The 19,350-nt window shown below is 33.6% G+C and overlaps 1 protein-coding gene across 7 annotated transcripts in view; it reads right to left on the bottom strand.

Annotated features, from left to right (window-relative positions):
* Positions 1–1,200: 1,200 nt before the first annotated feature.
* PMS1 (PMS1 homolog 1, mismatch repair system component) overlaps positions 1,201–19,350 on the bottom strand; it is an 88,766-nt gene continuing 70,616 nt past the window's right edge. For 4 of the 7 annotated variants that reach the window (XM_064586815.1, XM_045868354.2, XM_045868352.2 and 1 more), the window contains 4 exons: positions 10,575–11,054; positions 7,609–7,739; positions 4,476–4,636; positions 1,201–1,441 (listed from right to left, as the gene is read on the bottom strand). In XM_064586815.1, the coding sequence (XP_064442885.1) occupies positions 1,277–1,441; positions 4,476–4,636; positions 7,609–7,739; positions 10,575–11,054 (937 nt within the window). In that variant the 3' untranslated portion in view covers positions 1,201–1,276. Of the gene's footprint in view, positions 1,503–4,475; positions 4,637–7,608; positions 7,740–10,574; positions 11,055–19,350 lie in introns of all 7 variants that reach the window. The other 3 variants (XM_064586817.1, XM_045868356.2, XM_064586816.1) reach the window with 2 other exon arrangements.

Raw genomic sequence — 19,350 nt, 5'->3', positions numbered from 1 at the left:
TTACTCTCAGAAATGTCTCCCAGAGGACGACCCTAAGCTTTCAAAGGGGATAATGGAAAAAATATAGTATTTAGGTTATGGGTAAGAGGATCATGTTGGCAGGGAAAAAAGGCTTGGCTACAGGTAGAATTCCACGTATCACAATTTGTACCTCTTAACACAAGGTTCTTGGGAATTGAAAACTTCTTGAGAATTATGGGAGATGACACTGAGTATGGAGATAGTGTAACCAGTATAACACATCTTACTTTATAAAACAAATATATCCATTAAAAAATGTTTCAACTTTTTGTAAATCAAGTGTTTTGGTACACTATGTGTGGGACCTAGTTTTTTAAAGGACATAATGAATAATCTTAACCTAAATTTTCTATTAAATCTCTGGATCTTCCCATTCCTGACAAATGTTGACCCCAAAGCCCAATAATTTCCATATAAGAGAGAGCAATTTCTAAACTGTTACCCCAAAAGAGAAATGGCAGGATTTTGAAAGCTAAACTTTCTTCCTCTAAACTTCATTTTCTCACTTTCTCCCACTCCATCTCTCCCTCCTACTTTAAACAACATGGACAACTTCTGTCAGATATGCCAGCTCAGTCTTTGATTTCTCTCTGCACAGGACTGACCAAGTGTATTAGTCCACTCAGGATGCCATCATATAATATCACATACTGGGTGGCTTAAAAGAACAACATTTATTTTCTCACGGTTCTGGAGACTAGAAGTCCAAGATTAAGGTGCCAGCATGCTTGGTTTCTGGTGAGAGCTCTATTCCTGGATTATAAAGGGCCACCTTCTCTCTGTATCCTCACATGGGAGTTGGTGGGGAAAAAAGGAGAGAGCGTGAGCAAAAGCTCTGACGTCTTACAAGGGCACTAATCGCACCATGAGGGCCCTTACCCTCATGACTTCATCTAAACCTAATTACCTCTGAAAAGGCCCCATCTCCAAATTCCATCACAATGGGGTTAGGACTTCAACCTACGAATTTTGGTGACACAATTCAACCCACAGCCCTTAGTAAATCAACCACCCAAGAATACTAGGTATTTTCAGTTTGGAGTTTACAACCAATTAATTATTATGAAGGCTGGTTCTTGAGAATAAATTGAATAGTTGTTAGTTTAAGTTTTTGAAATTTTTTTATATATAGAAATCAGTGAAGCTTCACTTATAAAATAACACATGATAGTACAAAGATGGTTTAAAAACTGACTCATATTATTTTATTACCAAATCAATTTCAATAGTAACAAATTTTCTTAAACATATTTAATCAGGTAGTTTCTGGAAGATAGGTTAAATGATGAAAAAATGGGCGACCATGAACACACCCTTTAATTTCATTTCCAAATTGGTCCTTCATTCTGTAGATAATGTCTTGGACGTCCTCTTTGGATAAGTACATGGGCAACTGTCTAGATAGACGCACTGCTTCTCCCTGTGAAGAGAAAGCCTTATGTTTTACCATGATACACCCTGAAGCAGAAAACATTTTATTCCTGGCAAGAAAGAAGACAGAAAATAGATTATATTCTTATTATTCATTCACTCACATATTAAACACAAATTATGTGTTAGTCACTATTGTAGGTTTTACACACAGTAGAGAGTAAGACAAACATCCTTGCTCATGTGAAATTTATATTCTAGTGTAGAGAAACAAAACAGATAAAAAGACAAAGAAAATTTTGGGGCATCTGGGTGGCTCAGCCAGTTAGGCGTCCAACTTTTGATTTCAACGCAGGTCATGATCTCAAGGTCATGGGATCGAGCCCCTTGATGGGCTCCACAATGGGCATCGAGCCTGCTTGGGATTTTCTCTCTCCTTCTTCCTCTCCTCACACCCCCCTCTCCCTCTCTTAAGAAAAAAAAAAAAAAAAAAAAAGTCCTGACATGAATGGGAGGTAGAGTCAAAACCTGTTGATGAACTGGTTATGAAGGATACAGAATCAAGGATAATGTCCACATTTTTGGTATGGTGATGCTGTTTTCTGATAGGAAAAACTGAGCATTTAGGGGTAAATGGTATTAGCAAACTGGTTTCTTTGAAGATTTATTTTAAAAAAATTGTACTTCAAAGAGCTTGAGCCTAATATTATTCTAACTACATACCCTCTCCCATTATCTTTCCAACCATCCTCCTCCTTTCCAACTAAACCTATTCTTGTCTTCACTTTGACCTTTGATCTCCTCAGCCCCCTTCTTGTCATCTTTCCCTATTTAAGGCACAGACAGTTAGACATTAAGGATACTATTTCTAGCTTCCTGTATTCCTTTTTGATTCCTACTAGAACATAATTCAACTTTATATTCCTCTAGGACCTAACAGTTTCTCATATACATTACAGGTTCAAATGTTCTTGTTCTACCATATTCATCTTGTAATCCTTATACTTGGATAAACTGTACCATGTACTGTTGGAAAATCACCAAACTATCCTGGCTGGATCCAATATCAATGTCAGCTCTTATGAGTGCTCAATGCCATTTGAACATCTTAGTCTTCTCTAATCAATCTTCTCTTACAGTACCTACAGCTCTTATTTTCAGATCTTTTCTACTATACTCAAAAATCCCCAATGCCTCCCCAGCCTCCTCACTCGCAGTAGATAACTTCTACACCTTCATCACATGTATCATACATGACTTCTCTCAAGTTTACCTCCAAATAGTTTTACTTCCACTTTCCCTCTCTTCTGCTCTTGACTGAGAGAAGTTTCTCCTTTCTAAAACTTCTATCGTTGTTCCATCTTCCTTCTTGCCTCTTTTGGAACATCTGCTCTCCAATCTTTTATGTCAGTCTTTTCCACCAACAACATAGACAAGCTAATCTCTCTTCTTCTTTTTACCACCATATGACTTGCTGCCTACACTTTTTCACTAACTTCCCCACTCTTTAGCCATTGGTAAGTCTTCCATCTGGACTACTTTTCTATTACCATTGCCATCTAGCAGCCATACCAGATGGTCTTCAAGCAACTATTACTCTATAAAAGAATCTGATACTACTTTCTCATTTTTAAATTTCTTTCCTCCCTTGACCTTTATATCTACCCCTCTACTGGTTTTTCTTTTACTCTCCTATCTTTATTTCTGATTCATCTTATTCAGCTTGACCTTAAATGCAAGTATTCCTGTAGATCTTACAGAGGTTCTTTTTTCCCTAAACTCTCTTCCATAACAATCAATCCACAACTGACTTAATGTAATGAGAGATATAATATTAGTAAAAATATTTATATGTAATCCCAACCACTCTTTTTATTTTTGAAATCATATTTTTTCCTACATGGCTTTTCAATACACAAAACACTACCTCAACTCCTTCAACCTTCATTTAAGTTTATAATACCTCTTCCACAAGAAGATTCCTTTTGAAGTCATTAGAAACTATCAGTGTTAAATCAGAGGGGGAGATGAACCATGAGAGATGATGGACTCTGAAAAACAAACTGAGGGTTCTAGAGGGGAGGGGGTGGGAGGATGGGTTAGCCTGGTGATGGGTATTAAAGAGGGCACATTCTGCATGGAGCACTGGGTGTTATACACAAACAATGAATCATGGAACACTACATCAAAAACAAATGATGTAATGTATGGTGATTAACATTACAATAAAATATTAAAAAAGAAAAAAAGAACTATCAGTGCTAAACTGCTCACACAATAGGCTAGGAAGTTCCACAAGTCAAAGCTCTTGAAGGACTTACAGAATGCTACTGAATACAATCTTCGGAAAGGGTAAAAAGTGGACTTTCCTGAAGCCTGACCCTCAGAATACAGTGGGTACATCATTATTATAGTCTAAACAAAAGTGGCCCATTTTTTTTAAAGGGAGAAAAATATTATTTACGTTTGGTTTGTTTTTGAAATAATACCAAACTTGAGGGATAGAACTTCAAACATAGAGACATTCACTATTGTTTTCCAACCACTATCCTATACTTGGGACATCTAAAACCTTATAATCTTCCTCCATCCCCTATTACTTCAGAACTTATTTTTTAACCCACTGTTACATTTCTCATTTGTGGTAGATATTCCTAGGTAACTGAAATTTCCTTTTTTTCAATAATACATCTTTCACTTTCCTTCCCTTTTTGCTCTTGAAGACATCAGGGATTGAAATCCCATCGTAGTTCTTTATAGACAGGTATTTGGTATAACAAGAGAAATTTTGAACCCCTTCTTAAAAATCAGAAAGAACTTCACTATAAAGGGTCTCATGCATTAAGGCTCTTCCTCAATATGCACTCAAGAAATAATGTTAGAGTAAGGATCCATTATAGAGTTTACTACAACCAATCTATGATATGAAATTTTTAATGGAATTTTCTTTTTTTTAGTAGTATTTCTTCTTTGAAACAGATAATAAACCTTATAGAAACTTTAATATTTTAAAAATTTACTTTTTTATTAAGAAATAGTTAAGTATGTTAAAACCTAACCAACCTACATAATCTAATGCATACCTCTAAATAACTTATCACTTTGCGAGGTCTACACTCATAAACTTCCTTTGCATTTTTGTTTAATATAGAATTAAGAATTTCTTTTAAGTCCATCACTCCATAGAATGGGAGACAATTAGCCATTTCTTCTATTTCCAAGTAGTCTTCGGCAATGGAAACACCTAAAAGAAAAATAAAACCACATGGAGATAGTTTTGTTTAAATTATATTCCAGAAAATGTCTATTAAAAACAAAATCACTGTTAAAACATTTAGTGAACCTTCCTTAGAATTTAATATAGTCAGGATAAAGTTTTGTTCCTTATTTGGAAAACAAATAATAATTTCCCATAGGATTTCACATTAAGTCATAAGTGCTCATAGACACCACATGTGCTTTATATCACTTAATTTAATCTTAGTTATTGCACTTCTGTTCCCTACATTTGTTTAGAACATTTCTTACTTTGGAGAGAAAATGGAGTCCCATGATATTTATTAAAATAAAACTGGTTTAAGTGTTTTAACAACTGCTGCTGTTCAAATTCTATTCTACTAGTTTAGTACTAACTTAAAGGCCTGAATTATTTCTATGATTATTTTAACTTACAAATTATAAAAATACTCACATAGTAATTTATTTTTTCCAGTTTTATTGAGATATAATTGATAAACACTAAGTTTATGGTGTACATCGTATTGATTTGACACACTTATATACTGCAAAATGATTACCACTATAGTAACTTAATATATTACTAATTTGAGAATGAAATACTGTTTACTCAGTAATGTTGACTCAAAATATTTTAGTAAAACAATATTTAAAACTGACATTTATTAAACTACTTTAAATAATTTAGTGACTAAAATAAAACTAAAAACCACCTACATGATTAGATATATAATGGGGTAAAATACCCGTAACAGCATAAATTCCAAAGGATCAAATTTGGCTTTGGAATGCATTTTAAGATGTTGCAAAATAGCAGATATTTGACTTCTTTGGCTCTGTGTAACAGTGTTCTTAATATTTAAGTCCACCATGTTACCCAGAATTAAGAAAATGAGACAGTTCAATGTTGGGTAAGTGGTAGTTATCAACAGATGAATAAAAAAAAAAGGAGTGATTTGGCCTGAAGAGTTTCAGATCCTGAGATGTCAGTGATCCTATCCCTAATCTGTTTCCAGTTACAGATCACTTCCTTGATCTGGATAAGATGCAATGGTGGTACACTAAACAGACCAGGCATCCCTGGAAACAACTGGAGAGTAAGAGAAGATCTATAATCAGGCATTAAGGAATAAAACACAGAGTTTGGTCAAGGGAGACAAAATGAGAATTTGAGCAACCAGGGGAACTTAAATGGGACTTGAAACAGGATTTACATAGGCAAAGAGGAAGAAGTAGAATATTATAGTTCACATCTTTTTACATATATAGATAAGGAAATTACAAAAATATTAGCCCAGAGACTTTTCACTATTGCTAGTTCTTTACCTTTTATAGAACAATTAGATGGAAAAGTCTAATAGTGACTACATTTGCCTTGGAAAATCATAAACATTTCACAGAACTACTTATGGATATGGGTAAAGTATTTGGCAACAGATGAAGAAATTGAGGAATACTTTAATCATCGTGTTTGCAAAATTCTGATATGGGAAACTTACAGACATTTGGAACCATGTAACAATAAACTTTCAAGAATTCTCCTAAGATTCTATGAAATGCTTCCCAATTTTCAGGGAAAATACTTCAAATGAGTAAGTGGTTTGACAAGTTTTCACTTCTTAAAATACAGAATTCTTATTGATGTAGAACAAAAAACTATTCCCATGAACAAGCAAAATTCTCAGGATCACATTCAGAAACTTTTCCCTCAAAGTCAGATGTGTTCCTCCTCTCTTTTAAATGTCCTTATCATTCAAAGATGTTTTGTGACAACTGGAAAACTGCTCATCCAAAGTTAGTCCAAGACAACAAACTCACGAAGAGGAGACATGGTCTTTAAGAAAACATAATATAAAAATTAATGCAGGAAAAAAAGGCTTAAAAAAGAAGAAAACATGAGAGTTTTTAATTTGATCTGTTATTGCTAAGATAAATAATGCTGATCACAATCTAAGAAAAATTAATTCCAATCAAAATCAAGTCAGTTTGCAGATGACTCTTACTCATTTTTATATTGTTGGTGCCTTGCAAAGAACCTGGCATTCAACAGGACTTAAAAAACACTATCCACAAACTAAGAGCTAAAAGCGTTTGTCAGACAGAAACTTATTGATAAGGTAACTAAAAAATAAACATGTTCTTGGAAAAGACAGGGAAGTAGTTACCTTAACCTTAAAAAAAATTGCTGTGATAATAACATTTTTCATGAAAAAAATGGCACCTGCCAGCAATACCACATAGTTAATTAGAAAAACAGATTAAGAAAAAAATACCTTATTACATACCTATACACACCCCTTGCTTCACATTTCAAATAAATTAAGAAGATGCTAGGGGTCTCAAGGAAGATTTCTAGGAGGACTAAATGGCTAAAAGAAATGACTGAAAAGGGTACTGAAGATGGGAAGAAAAGAGAATATTCGAACACCTACCATTGGCAAGTACTATGCTAACTGATTTCCCTAAGTAACTCTCTAGTGCTCACAACTACTTTATGAAGTAAATATCTCAAGTTTTGTAGGAAGCAATGTAACAAGTTAGTTAAAAGCTAGACTGTAAAAGTGCTTGGGTTCAAATCCTGGTTCTACTACTAACTGGCACCCTTAAGCAAACTTCCCTGTGCCTTGACTTTTCCATCTATAAAATGGAGACAGTAACAGAACCTACTTCATAGGGCTATTAGGAAGATTAAATAAATTAATACATTTACTATTTAGAATAGTGTCCTGTACATTATAATTATTCGATATTAGTTGTTATAATGAGAAAACATTGAGGCTACTCCAAATCTAAATATCCAAGACTGAGGTAGAAGGTATGAATGACCTTTTTGAAATATGATTGTTTTTACATAGCTGACATGGTACTTTTGGTGAGGCAAAAATATACCCTGATATATACATTATGAAACCCAAATGAAACTTCTGGAACAAGACTTATTTTTTCTAAGTCAGAAAATAGTAAACCATATAATCATACCTGGTATCCATTTTATCTTGAAACCATTTGCTGTGAGACGAGGATCAGACAGGTAAGTTGATCCACTATATCTCTGATCATCTGTGGTCATTTTACATAAAATCTCTAAATAATGAGATCCATTAAAAAGACTGAAAAAGAAATTATGGTCCTTTAACTTATTAAATATGTAAAATGAAATAAAAGGATTTATGGAAAAAAGTTAATGCAAGGGCCCCTTAAAATGATCCGTAACCAAAATACAAAGATGTAAGTAGCCCTGTGAGAAACTTTACTTTTTTTACATCTCTGTTAATATCTTTTAGAAGACCTACTATATATAGTATACAGAAATAAGAATGGACATAAAAGAAAGTTTCTTTTAGAACATTACAAACTAAATGTGCAATCAAAAACTGTGCTCTCTCTATATAATACAAATGAAAACTTTATTTATAAATAATGCCATTGTTATATTATTATTATTTTATCATAAGGTTGTTGTGAAGATCAAAGGGCTTAGTAAAGTTCCTATCATATGGTAAGTCCTCAACAAACATTAGCCATTTTTGTTATTACTGAGCTCTTACTTTGTATTTTATAGAGATCTAAATTACTCCATTGAGAGATAAACTACATTAGAACCATAGTGAGAAAACTGAGCCCAACCAATAATTACGCTCTTTCAGAAAAACTTATATTAATTGTGATGGGCATGTCACATTTCAAAAGAAGGGTGAAAACAATTTTGAATTCAGCTTTGTTGTTGTCCATGTTCAAATAAGAAAGATTTATTTTCAAGCTAATATGGGCCCCAAATAATAGTTTTTAATGTATTTGTTTCTGAATAACAGAATATCACAAAGGAAAACATCTTTTAAAATGTTTAATTTGTAAAAGTACAAAATGATTTTTAAGATATAAATGAAAGTTCACAAATACCATTTAGAAAAGTAATCATATTTAAAATTTCAGATACACCCTAGCTCTTTTTAAGGGAAGAAAGAAAAAGTACTATCAGATTTTTGAACTATTTAATACAGCAAAAATCTGTATTAATTCTTTTTCTAATTCTTTGATAGTTTGCTAAACCAATCTTAAGAGAATACTATGAAAGATGCTGGATTTAGGTGAATGTGATTACTGTTGCCTTAATTAAAAAGACAGCTCTGACAAATGTTTTCCTGTGTCCTGGCATTTTTTTCCCTTCTGGTAGCAGGGCTTTTTTTTCTTTTTAAATATAGAATTATATTGTATTTTTATATGTATCAAGAGCAGATAATTAGAAGATGAAATTCAAAAAATAACCCCATTTATATTAGCATCAAAAAACAAAACACTTAGGAACAATTTTTCAAAAAAAAATACCTTTATACTGAAAACTACAAAATGCTGCTGAGAGAAACTTCTTAAAGAAGACTTAAATCAATGGAGACCATTGTTCATGGACTGGAAGATGCAGTATTGTTAAGATGGCAATTCTCCCCAATATGATCTACAGATTGAAAGCAATCCTAATCATAATTTGGTAGCAGGGCTTTAGCACAATTGTATTAAAGATTTTTTATTTATTCTTGGGAGTTCTGAAACAGAGTTATCTAGTGAAGTGTCCTAGAGAACAAACCCTCAATTATCTTTCTAATTTCAGGTTTTTATCTCCTTTTCAGACATATGATTCTCTCCTGTCAGACCAAGAAAAGAAATATCAAATATAAAAAAGGGAAATGTTAATAGGCTAGCTGTTAGCTATTCATTTTTACACAAAACAATTTGCTCATGTAGGATATTAAAGGGAAACAGCCCATTTTGCAATCTATAATAAAATCAGTTCAGGCAACAATCATCAATGGATGAAACCATTAGACGGAAAGGTTGACAGGGAATTTTAAGGTATGAGAGCAGGCTGTCCGCGGCTGAAGCCAGTAGTAATAAGTACCTTTTGATGTGATGAAATATGAAGCACATATCACAACCTATTAAATAGTCATACCAGAAAGTAGAATCTAAATCTATTCAATCCTCCTGAGCTAACTTCCATTTAAACATGGGAGAGGAAAAAACAAGTTGAACACTACCATGAGGAAGCAAAGGGACAATCTGAGACAACAAGATATTCCAACAAGTGACTTAGTATCAACAAGTTAATGTTGTGATATTTAGAAGAGATTTAAGAGACAGACAAAATGTAATAGCTGGATCTTGTTTAGATACAAGTTAAACTTAATAATTTAAAAACTATAAAAAAGTTATTTTGAGAAAATGAGGAATACTTCCAAGGAATTAATATTGTGAAAGATAGGAAAAAGTCGTTGTGCTTAGGTAAGTCATTTTTAAGAGAGACAAATCGAAATATGTTTGGGTGGGAATTGTCTAAAAATTGTCTAAAAAAACAGGCGATGGGTATTAAAGAGGACATGTTCTGCATGGAGCACTGGGTGTTATACACAAACAACGAATCATGGAACACTACATCAAAAACTAATGATGTAATGTATGGTAATTAACATAATAAAAAAATTTAAAAAAACTTTAGGAAATAAAAAGAAAATATGTGTGTGTGTATATATATGCATAATATACATATATATATTTGAAAGGAAAAATAAATGTGGCAAAATCTTGATAATTGTTGATAAAGGCATTCATTATATAATTCTATTTGGTGTATGTTTGAAATGTTAAAGAGTGTAAAATGACAGAGAGTCATGACAACCTAACTTCAAAATTATCCTAGGCAAGTCACTAGTGTACAGGAGAATTGAAGTTGATATTTACTAACTTTAGAAGTAAACTATCTAGAATACTCTAAATACTTCTTTAAAAACAATTCCATTAAAGATTAGAAAATCAAGTTTTAAAAAAGATTTCTTTAAATAAACTTTTCCCTACCAGAAAACACTTCTAACTTTTTACTTTCAGTTTCTAATCTAGTATGGATTGATAAATGTTTTGAGAGTTAAAAAAAGAATTATATTATTTCACCATACTTCTCTGTTAATATAATGGGCTTTTCCAGTGGCTCTGCAGGAAGTTTATGATTCTCAATAAGTCTTTTAAATAGCAGGGCTTCTTCCACTCTGTAAGGATTTAATAACATTATCTCTGTTTTGGATGTAATTAGCCATGCATCAGGAAACTTGAGATTGTGAAGCAAGCAAAGTTCCTCCTTCTCTTCTAAGTCAATTTTATGTTTCTCAAAATTTTTTTTTAAGTTTTCCATAGAAAAGGGGATCTGAACTATTTTAATGTTTTGGTTCTTTTTTTCAATTTGGGATTGAAAGAGCTCATCAACTTTTGGCTGATTAGATAATGAAGTTTTCAATTTGTGCTTCTGTGCCAAATTCCATGCACTGGTGGGCTTTATCTTTTTTCTGCCATCCTTAAATGATATTTGTGGCTCCTTTTCAATGGCTCTCTTGATTTGCCTATTGTATCGTTCCAAATCTTTAGTAGCCTTCTCTTCATATCTGGGAATAAAGATAAAATAGAACTAATGAGGTCATAATCAGAAATGTATTAGCCATCTAAAGTAAATTTTATAAAAACCAAAGAGCTGGTGTTCTAAGTCTGATAATGATGAAGGAGCTTGTATTGGACTAACCCTCCCATATATAACTATAACTCTAAAGAAAATACAGAAATAAACTATTTAAAATGGACATGGAAGAGCAACCAAAAACAGGCAGATATTGGAATGATTCAACATTCGAAAAAGAGATCCATATTTATATAGCTTTTACCCAAAGGGCAGTTACCAGCATTAAAGGGAGTGGCAAAAAATCAAGCAATAAGCTACACTCTTTTTAAAAATTTTTTAAAATAATTTTTATTATTTTTATTTCACATAATATTACATTATATAAGTTGCACTCTTACTAGCTTGAATAACCAGAACAGAGTTCCTTGCTTCCACAACTGGAAATTGAAGGAGAAAATCCCAGAAAATTCCATATGTGGAAGCCTAGAGGAAAACAACTGCTAGAATGTTAAATGAGCTAAACAGAGATTTTAGTGACTACCTACTTCAGAGTAAATGGAATTTGGAGTTTGAATTCTATATAATTAGATGGCTTAATAAACACTTTGGGCTTTAAATTAAAACTGGATGAGGGCTACATCCTAAGGTAAGGGAAAAACTATGTCCTAGAACTAAGGAAGCTGCCCTAGGATTAAGAGCAAAATTTAAACAGTCTCTAAGGAAGTATAAAACAGGCTTCCAAGCTCAGTGTGAACTGTCAGTAACTTAAATAGTTGCAGAACAAACACCAACACTTTTCAGAAGAAGACAATAGAATCTAGAGTTTCTTTAACATATCACCCACATTGTCCACTAAATAATCAAAAGTTATCATTCAAACAATAAAATGGGAAAATATGAGTCATGATCAAGAGAAAAAGTGGCCAGTAAAAACCAACCTCAACATGACTCAGATGTTGGAATTTGGAGGGAAAAAAAAGTTATTTTTTAAATAGGTTTCCATGAATATTTAAGGACTTAAAGGAAAAGATGATCCTAATGAGAGAATAGAAGAGGAATCTAAACAGAGAAGGGAAATTATAAAAAAGAACCAAAGGGAAATTCTAGAGCTAAAATGTATACAGTATCTGAAATGAAAAATTCCCTGGGTAGGCTTAACAGCAGATCAGAGATGGCAAAAGAAAGGGTCAACAAACTTGAAGACAGAGCAGTAATTATCCAATCTGAACAAAAGAGAGAAAAATGAAGATTAAAAAAAATCCCTGTGGCCTATGGCACAACAAGCCACCCAACATATATGTAATTGGAGTCCCAGATAAAAAATATGAAAGTGAAGAGAGAAAAAAAAGAACATTTGAAAAAAATTATGGATGACAATTAGGCAATTTGGATAAATGAAACATTTTATAGATCCAAGAAGGTCAGTGAACCCCAAGCAGGAGAAATACAAAGAAATCCACGGCTAGGTATATTAGAATCAAACTGCTGAGAAACAAAGACAAACAAAATCCTTGAAAACAGTGAGAGGGAAAAAAAAAAGACATTACAAAAAAAGAATACCACAAATGATGGATATAACTTCTCATCAGAAGCAATGTAGAGCCAGATGACAGTAAGTAACATCTTTTAAGGGCCAACAGAATCCAGAATTCAATGATACAAAGCAAAAATGTCCTTCAAAAATGAAGATGATATAGACATTCTTGGATAAAAGAAATCCTAGAATCTTGTTGCCAGCATAACTGCACTATTAAGAGTTGACACCAGATAGAACTGTGATCTCTAGGAAAAAAATGATGAGCACCAAAAATGCTAACTATGTAGGTAAATAGCAAAAAAGGATCTTAAAAAAAAAAAAACCTCTCATTTCTTTGAAAGATAACTTTAAATTTTTAAAAAATAGCATTTTGACCATATGATTTCACTCATGTGGAATTTAAGAAACAAAACAAATGAACATAGGAGAAAAAAAAAAGAAGGCAAATCATAAGAGCTTCTTCTTTTTTTTTTTTTTAAAGATTTTATTTATTTATTCATGAAAGACAGAGAAAGAGAGAGAGGCAGAGGGACAAGCAGGCTCCCCAAAGTGCACAGAGCCCGATGAGGGACTTGATCCCAGGACCCCAGGCTCATGACCTGAGCCGAAGGCAGATGCTTAACCATCTGAGCTACCCAGGCGCCCCTTATAAGAGCTTCGTTAATAGAACTGAGGGTTGCTGGAAGGGAGGTGGGTGGGGGGATGGGCTAAGTGGGTGATGGGTATTAAGGAGGGCACTTGCTGTGATAAGCACTGGGTGTTGTATGTAAGTGATGAATCACTAAATTCTACTCCTGTAACTAATATTACACTATAGGTTAACTAACTGGAATTTAAATAAAAACTCCAAACAAAAATAAATAAAGCATTTTAAAGTGAGTTTTATATTGTATGTAGATATAAAATATATGACACCAACTGCACAAAGGACAAGGGTAGTAAGTGAAATTATACTTGCAAAGTTCTTATATTGTGTGTCTGGAACCCTATTAACTATAAACAGATTATGATAAATTAAGGATGTATATGTTCCCCAAAGCAAAAAATAATGCAAAGCCAATAGAATTAAAATTAAACATTAAATTATATTCTTTTAATGCTAAAGAAGGCTGCCTGTCTCCCACAAAAAGGAGGAACTGAGGAACAAAACAAAAGATGAAACAAGAAAATGGTAGACCTAAACCTAACTGTATCAGTTATTACATTACATGGACTAAATATTCCAACTAAAAGGCAGAAATTGTCAGAGTGACTTTAAAAAAAGCAAAATCTAGGGCGCCTGGGTGACTCAGTCAGTTAAGCGTCTGCCTTCCCCTCAGGTCATGGTCCCAGAGTCCTGGGATCAAGTCCTGCATCGGGTTCCCTGCTCAGCGGGGAACCTGCTTCTCCCTCTGCCTGCTGCTCCCCCTGCTTGTGCGCTTGCTCTTTGACAAATAAATAAATAAAATCTTAAAAAATAAAAAAAATAAAAAGCAAAATCCAACTATATATGTCTACAAGAGTTATACTTTAGACACAAATAGTAGTTTGAAAGTAAAAGAAAAGACACAATATGCAAATGGATAAGCATAAAAAAGAATAGCTATTGTAATAGAAGATGAAATAATTATCAGTTTCAAAACAAGAAATTACACAACAGATAATGAGGGAAAAATCATAATGACAAAAGGGGCTAACATCAGGAAGGCATACCATTCACAAATGTGTATGTATCTAATAACGAAGGTACAAATTACATGAATCAAAACTTACAGATCTAAAGTAGAAATAAATCCAGAATCATAGCTGGGAGACTTTAATACCCGTCTCTCAGTAACTGGAAGAACTAGATCAAAACATAAAGAACAGTAAAGCTATAGAAGATTTTAGGAATCTACCTCGATTAAATTGACATTTAGAATACTCCATCTAACAGCTGCAGAATTCAGATTCCTTCTAGGTGTTATATACTTGGAACATTCATGAAGATAGATCATATGTTGGGCTTAATTCTCAGTAAATTTCAAAAGCATGAAATCTGACATAGTATTTTCCCTCTCCATGACAGAATAAATTAGAAGTCGATAAGATATTTAGAAATACCCCCAAATATTTAGAAACTAAACAACTCATCTTTATTCATAATAGCTCCAAACTGGAAACAATCCAACTGGAGACTGAATAAACAAATTGCAGTATATTTATACAATTGAGTATTACTTATCAATTTCAAAGAATGAACTATGCAAAGATATTCAACAAACATGGATGTAAATCACAACATATTTTGTTGAGAAGAAGTTAGACATAAAAGGGCACATGTTGAGGGCACCTGGGTGGCTCAGTCGGTTAAGCGTCTGCCTTTGACTCAGGTCATAATCCTGGAGTCCTGCGATGGAGTCCCATATCAGTCTCCCCACTCAGTGGGGAGTCTGCTTCTCCCTCTGCCCTTCACTCTGCTTGTGCTCTCTCTCACTTGCTCTCTTTCTCTCTCAAATAAATAAATAAAATAAAATAAAATATAATAAAATAAGAGTACATGTTGGGTCACCTGGGTGGCTCAGTCAGTTAGGCATCTACCTTTGGCTCAGATCATGATCTCAGAGTCCTGGGATCAAGTCTCGCATCAGGCTCCCTGCTCAAGGGGCAGTCTGCTTGTTCCTCTCCCCCTGCCCCTCCCCCCGCTTATGTGCTCTCTCTCTCTCTCACTCTCTCAAATAAGTAGATAAAATCTTAAAAAAAAAGAGTACATGTTGTATGATTTTATATAAATGAAGTTTAAGTACCAGCAAAACCAAAGTAGTGTGATGGAAGTCAAAACAGTGGCTGTGTATGGAAATTGGCTGATAAGTAGCATAAGTGAACCTTCTGGTGTGATTAAAGTATTCTGTATTTTGTCTGAGGCAGTGGTTACATGGGTGTACACATATAGAAATGCACTGAACTATATATACAGTTAAGATCTGTGTATTTCACAATGCTACATTTTACCCAATTTTAAAAACCATTTATGGAAGCACTGAAGACACAAACACTAAAAAAAGAAAAAAGAAAAAAACCTTATAAATAACTAAATAAAACAGTTAATTCTACATCTGAAGAACTCCTTACACATCTACTGTAACATCAACATGGAATAAACAATTTCCTGAGCACTACAAAAGAAAATCTGTACACAATACTCCATTTACTATTTAGATACTAGTAAACTTAAAGTCACTCTAATGATAGCAGGCAAAATAAAAATTTTATGATTAAATTTGTAATGGATTCATAGCTAAATATTAATTTTTTCAGTTGTTATTTATTTCTCACTAAACAGTCATCAGTGAAAAAATAAATTCAAATAAACTCAATACATCCAAACCATTTAATTTAATTCAGTTTCAAAGGTACAAGATAATGGACACTTTAAAATTATACTGGGTAAAAACTCAAGACATCTTTTCTTTTGGGTTAATGAAACTTCTACAGCCAATCAAAGACAGTCTAGCATAGTGGTTATAGCAACCTTTTCTACAAAATTGAGATGCCTGAATCCCACCCTCAGATTTTCAAATTCTCCACACCGAGATTGAGGTTGAACAACAGTTTCTGAAAGGCTCCATGGATGATTCTAAAGCATACCCCAAACTGAAAACCACTCTCAGGTGTTCAGTAAAGTGTAGTGGTTAAGAGCACAGACCCTGGCGACTGACTGGTCTGGTGCTGCCACTTAGTAATTCTGCAAATCTACACAAATTATTTAATTTTTCTGAGCCTCAGGATAATCATTTGTAATATACAGATAATCTACATTTACTTCATAGTTTTGAAAAATAAAATGAGTTAAAATGTTTCAAGTACTTAGAATAATGCTTGGCACCACAGTAAATAATTATAAATGTTTGCTATCATTTTATATCAAGAAACACATCTTACAATGAATGGGGCACATGACTGACTAAAGGCCGGTAATTATTTAAGCAACTTTACTAAAAAAATTTTTAAATGCAGTTTTAAATTTGAGACTGGAGAATTAACACTATTTCTAATCTTAAGTAACTCTTAAGAAACTGGTTAAATTCTATTGTAGGTAATATACATGAAACAATTTTAAGGAGAAATTTATACAGATAGGTGTTAGGAATGACATTCTTGGGCGAACTGTATTAAATTTTAAAATTGAGAGTAAGAGACAAGAGACCATAGTATGTTGTGTAGTTTGTACTCAGTACATGTTTGTTAAATACAGAAATGTTAGCTGGGTAAGAATGTAAAAAAGACCTTGTTTCACTGTAAACTAGATGAAAAATGCCTCTCTGGTTACTTACCAGACTATATTCATAATCTTGTACACATGATTTTCTCCCATTTCTATTTAGAATCTGAAGTTCTGGATTAGCTACATAAAACAGTTAATTTTCAAAAGTTTACTTTTAATACATACTATAAGTAAATATTTTTAGCTCTGGGACATTCCAATTCAAGATTTTTCCCTTATGGTGAAAAATGAGTTCAAGATGAAGGTCACATTTGTAATTAATTATAATGTGCAAATTATCACATATGGTACTAATCTTGTGATTTACTCAATAAGTCAATTTAATTAGTTCCTTGGGAAATATAAAAAGCTATGTCCAAAGGAATATTAAGCAAATGTTAAGTAAAAACAGCTGCTACCTTTGACTTAATGTCATTAAGGGATTCAGTAACCTGAATGGAAAATATTAATTTTGATTTGACCAGTAATCAATTCAAATGTTTTTGTGACCAAAGATTACATGTAATTATAAAATTTATTTACCATTTTCAATACCCCAATTACAATATTATTCTAATTTTAAGTAGAAGTGTATGTTTACAGTACTGCAAATGAAAAGTTCAAGTTAACATCAATTGACTGAAATCCCAGTGGGCAGGCACAGACCTAAATCTGGCTTCTAATCCACCAGAGGAAAGGAGAAGAAAAGCAAAGGAAAAAATATCCAGAAAAGAAGAACTAAAAAATGAAGTACCCCCCACTCCAAAGTCTGCCCTAAGCTCTCAGCAGAAAAACCCTGATCCTAGGGCTTATTCAAATTCTTTATGGTTTACAAACCTTACATAATCTGGCCTGCCTTCCCTCAATTTACTTTACTATACTCTCTCATATTCTATTCCTGTCACAGAAAGCATCTTTAATTCCCTCAATAACACTATTTTACTTCTAGCTGTTTTATTTAGAAAATTCCCTATGCTCTTCCGATGATTTCTACTTAGGGAATCATTTCCTGTCTCACAGATGAGATTAAACCCACTGCTAAGTATTTTCATAACCCCTTATATTTATTTTAACACCAACTCATTGTATTCTATGATTACTATTTGTTTGTATCTTCTTCACTATACTGCATCATTTATGAGTAGAGAAAGTATATTTTACTTACCACTATATCTGAAATGATTAGCTAGAGTACGTAGGGCCTTGTATACAGAATGTCCTTAATAAATATTTCCTAACTGAAGACAGGTAGAAAGGGAGGAAAGGAGGGGAAGAAAGAAGGAGGGCAGGAAGGAAGGAAAAGAAAAGGAGAGGGCGCCTGGGTGGTTTAGTCGTTAAGCATCTGCCTTCGGCTCAGGTCATGATCCCAGCGTCCTGGGATTGAGCCCTGCATCGGGCTCCCTGCTCTGCAGGAAGCCTGCTTCTCCCTCTCCCACTCCCTCTGCTTGTGTTCCCTCTCTCACTGTGCCTCTCTCTGTCAAATAAATAAATAAAATCTTTAAAAAAAAAAGAGAGAAAGAGAAGGGCAAGAAGGAAGAGAAGGAAGAAGGGAAAGAAACAGGAAGAATAAGAAAATAGTGAAGGGAGGGTAGGTGGAAAGACCCATTATCCACAGAAGAGGAGTCTACTCTGATATCCCTTAGCATTTCCTGCAGAATTTAGGATCATGGAAAGAATTCCAAGATAAATATTACAGAAAAGTGGTAGTTACTGTGATTGTTGAGTGTGATACCATTTTTGCCGCACTTTCTCACTGATCATAATTTTGGACATAGCCATCATGGTCCCCAAACCCCTGGCTCTGGAAGATTCTAACACAACATTTTGTGACATACAGTAAGCTCTCTGATCCCAAAATACTTATATTTTCTTCTATTTCTGGCCTCCATATTAAATTTAATCTTGACTAAGCAAGTGAAAAATATGTCAATCACAAGAGAGGAATTTTCTTTTCACAGGTTAAAAACTCTGAGTAAGATCATGAACAACGTGCCAGTCATTTTTCTTACATCATAACACACAATATTTTATTTAATCCTCAAAACAATCTAGGAGATACTGTTCACACATTTTTACAAAAAAGCTAGCAGAGAAAGAAACTGGAGTTAAAACCCTGTGTAGTTTCAGAGGTCTGGTCTTGACCAACACTGCCTCTTCTGTCTACCTTATGGCAATAAGATAGAGAAAATTTTGGATTCTAGAATACTGCCTGATGATAAACAAATTTTTAGACAAGGCCTATTAACCATAATCCTGTACCCTGATACCTTGGGGCCCACAAGAAGAAACAATGCTGACACTCCCCAAAAGTCAACTGGATCAATACCTGCTATTGTGAGGCTGTAAGGGAACAGCTATCTTAAGCTGTTACACTGTCCCTACCTTCCAGGAAAAGGAAACATCTATGCTTTTTCCCCTCCTTCTCAGATAATACATCACCTCCCTGGTCAATGCAATTCCACTACTGTGGGCTTGCTGTACTAAAAGTTAAATGCACTGATCTTTAAAATGACTATGTCATTTGGA

This window comes from Mirounga angustirostris, unplaced genomic scaffold (genome assembly GCF_029215605.1).
Source record: "Mirounga angustirostris isolate CCGP_5_RB_7025 unplaced genomic scaffold, mMirAng1.0.hap1 SCAF_3, whole genome shotgun sequence".
NCBI classification, from domain to species: Eukaryota; Metazoa; Chordata; class Mammalia; order Carnivora; family Phocidae; genus Mirounga; species Mirounga angustirostris.
Note: the sequence above shows the minus strand (reverse complement) of the source record. Positions and strands in the feature narration are given on the sequence as shown.